Source organism: Gekko japonicus, unplaced genomic scaffold (assembly GCF_001447785.1).
Source record: "Gekko japonicus isolate JY-2015 unplaced genomic scaffold, Gekko_japonicus_V1.1 scaffold300, whole genome shotgun sequence".
NCBI lineage: Eukaryota > Metazoa > Chordata > Lepidosauria > Squamata > Gekkonidae > Gekko > Gekko japonicus.
This window is the reverse complement of record NW_015169179.1, coordinates 817,975-820,164: the sequence shown is the minus strand read 5'-3', so window position 1 is coordinate 820,164 and position 2,190 is coordinate 817,975. Positions and strand designations below refer to the sequence as shown.

At 40.5% G+C, this 2,190-nt stretch overlaps 1 protein-coding gene across 1 annotated transcript in view; it reads left to right on the top strand.

The window, feature by feature from the left end:
- Positions 1–2,190, top strand: part of SNED1 (sushi, nidogen and EGF-like domains 1) — an 85,773-nt gene that overhangs the window by 38,764 nt on the left and 44,819 nt on the right. The window contains exon 5 of the mRNA XM_015416056.1: positions 224–349. Coding sequence (XP_015271542.1) covers positions 224–349 — 126 coding nt within the window. The remainder of the gene's footprint in view (positions 1–223; positions 350–2,190) is intronic.

Below are 2,190 nucleotides of genomic sequence, written 5' to 3'. Positions count from 1 at the left end.
TATATATATATATATATATATATAATTATTAAACTTCAATCCAGTTTAAATGTACATGGCCTCAGTTGAGATGAATCATGTAAAATAAATTCAGCACTTCCATTCAGTATGTTAGTTACCCCCAAAAAAATAGGAGCCATAATTGGTCAGTCCAGTATTGTTACGACAACATATTCTGGTTGTGTCAACATCTGATGAACTGCTAACTGCTTTGTTCTTGCAGCTTCTGTGTGTCTGACACTCCGCCCTTGTCAGAATGCAGGAAAGTGTATTGAGGACTGCATCACAGGGAACCCCTCCTACTCCTGTTCTTGTCTGGCTGGTTTCACTGGAAAGCGATGCCATATTGGTAAGTCTTGCACAGTTTTGTGGGGAGGGGGCCATACCATAACTCAGAAGTAGAGCACCTTCCTTGCATCCAGAACGGAGGCTTGGGACTTGCCTTTATTGAAAACTTGTATATAAGGGCTTGGATCTAGTGGCAACTTTCCGCTAATGGAAGGCACTTCCATCAGCAGAACAGAACTTTCCTCCCTCCCACCGCAGCTCACTGAATTCCCTGAAATGCTGCTTCTGAAGGATAGGGAATCCTGAGGAACAGCATGAGAGGCCAATTGGGGATCCACAATGGGAGGGGGTAACTGATAAAAGCCTGCCACTCCCATCCCACCCGTGTACTTTCCACTGGTGAAAAATTAATGCTGGATCTAGCTTAAGGATCCAGAGTCGCCAAGAAAAAGAAAAAAACTTCATATTAGTAGGCAGTAGACCTCTGAAACCCAGTGCTAGGAGGCAACATCAGGGGGAGGGCCTTGGCCTCTATGCCTGTTTACTGGCTCTCCAGGACAACTGTTTGGACACTGTATGAAACAGGATGGTGGTCTACATAGACCACTGCTCTGATTCAGCAGGGCACATGGTCTTCAGTTAAACTCAGATTTTTGCCTTGTTTTCTAAGAAACTAGACATATGTAGTTGGGGTATGGGTTTTAGAGTCGATTTTCCTTTTACTCAATCAACAGCTCCTTAGTCTCGGATCATCTCTTTTCTGGTTCTGTGACTATATGCCTGTCTGCATCTCTGCCCCCTCCCCATTTATTTGCAATATGTATATACTGCTTTCCTGGCAGCACTCAAAGTGTTTGAGGGTTTTTAAAAAGCTTTTTCTCTCCTGGAAATTTCACTGACTTGTTGGCTCTAAGGTGCTCAACAACATGAGACATTGCAAATCTCATGAACAGTTCCCAGTGGTTGTTGTTTAAATTTCTCACGCAGGGACCAGATTCAGTCTGGGAGGTTAAGTGTGAGCATCCATATATGTATATTTGCCGCAGTGGGGCAAATAGCAGCTTGCTGGGGCTGTTCCAGGTTGGGAAAACATGATGAGGGGGGCTTGACTCCATCGTATCGTCCTGGTCTCCCCATGTGTGATTTTTCAATCACTGCAAACTATGTGATGGAATTCCCAGCATATTGAGGAGTCTCAAGAACTGTTTTATCATTTTTCTTGAAGACTTTAAACCTCTGGAATTATTTTAATGTTGTCAAAAATTTAATAGTGTGGAATTTTGGTGGCCTTTATCCTGATGCTTAGCCTTCATTCTTGTGGTTTGTCTTAAAAAGTGTATAACATAATCAAAAGAGCACACCCACACAAAATGGGGTCAGCCGCAGGATGTAAAACTGGCTGGAACTGTTGTGTATATGAATGTCTTTCAAAAACTCAGGACTTCAAAGGAGAGGTCATTCTTATTAAAATTTCAGTTGATCAAAGAAAGTTGTTTATAGAAAAATATTAGATTTTGGATTAAAAAGTCATCATTTTGATCTTCATAATTTTAGGGCAAGTCATTGGCTGATCAAATAAAAATATTCCCTTGGATCTTTAGCCTTGTTTCAGCTTGCATAGTGCTCTGCTGTGAAGAGCATTCATCTAGCAGTGGGCAGTATCATTCAGTGAGACAAAAAGTGCCTGGGGATAGATGAACATGGTCCATTGCAGAGGACCATCTTTGCAATGGATGAAGAAGGGCACAGGCAGAAACGAGGTTTAGAATCCAAGCAATTGTTATAAGCAGCTAAAAGCCAAGGAAGAGAGATAACAGTTTCTATATGTAATTTTTTATATATATATATATATATATATATATATATATATATATATATTAAATATAAATCCATTTTATATAT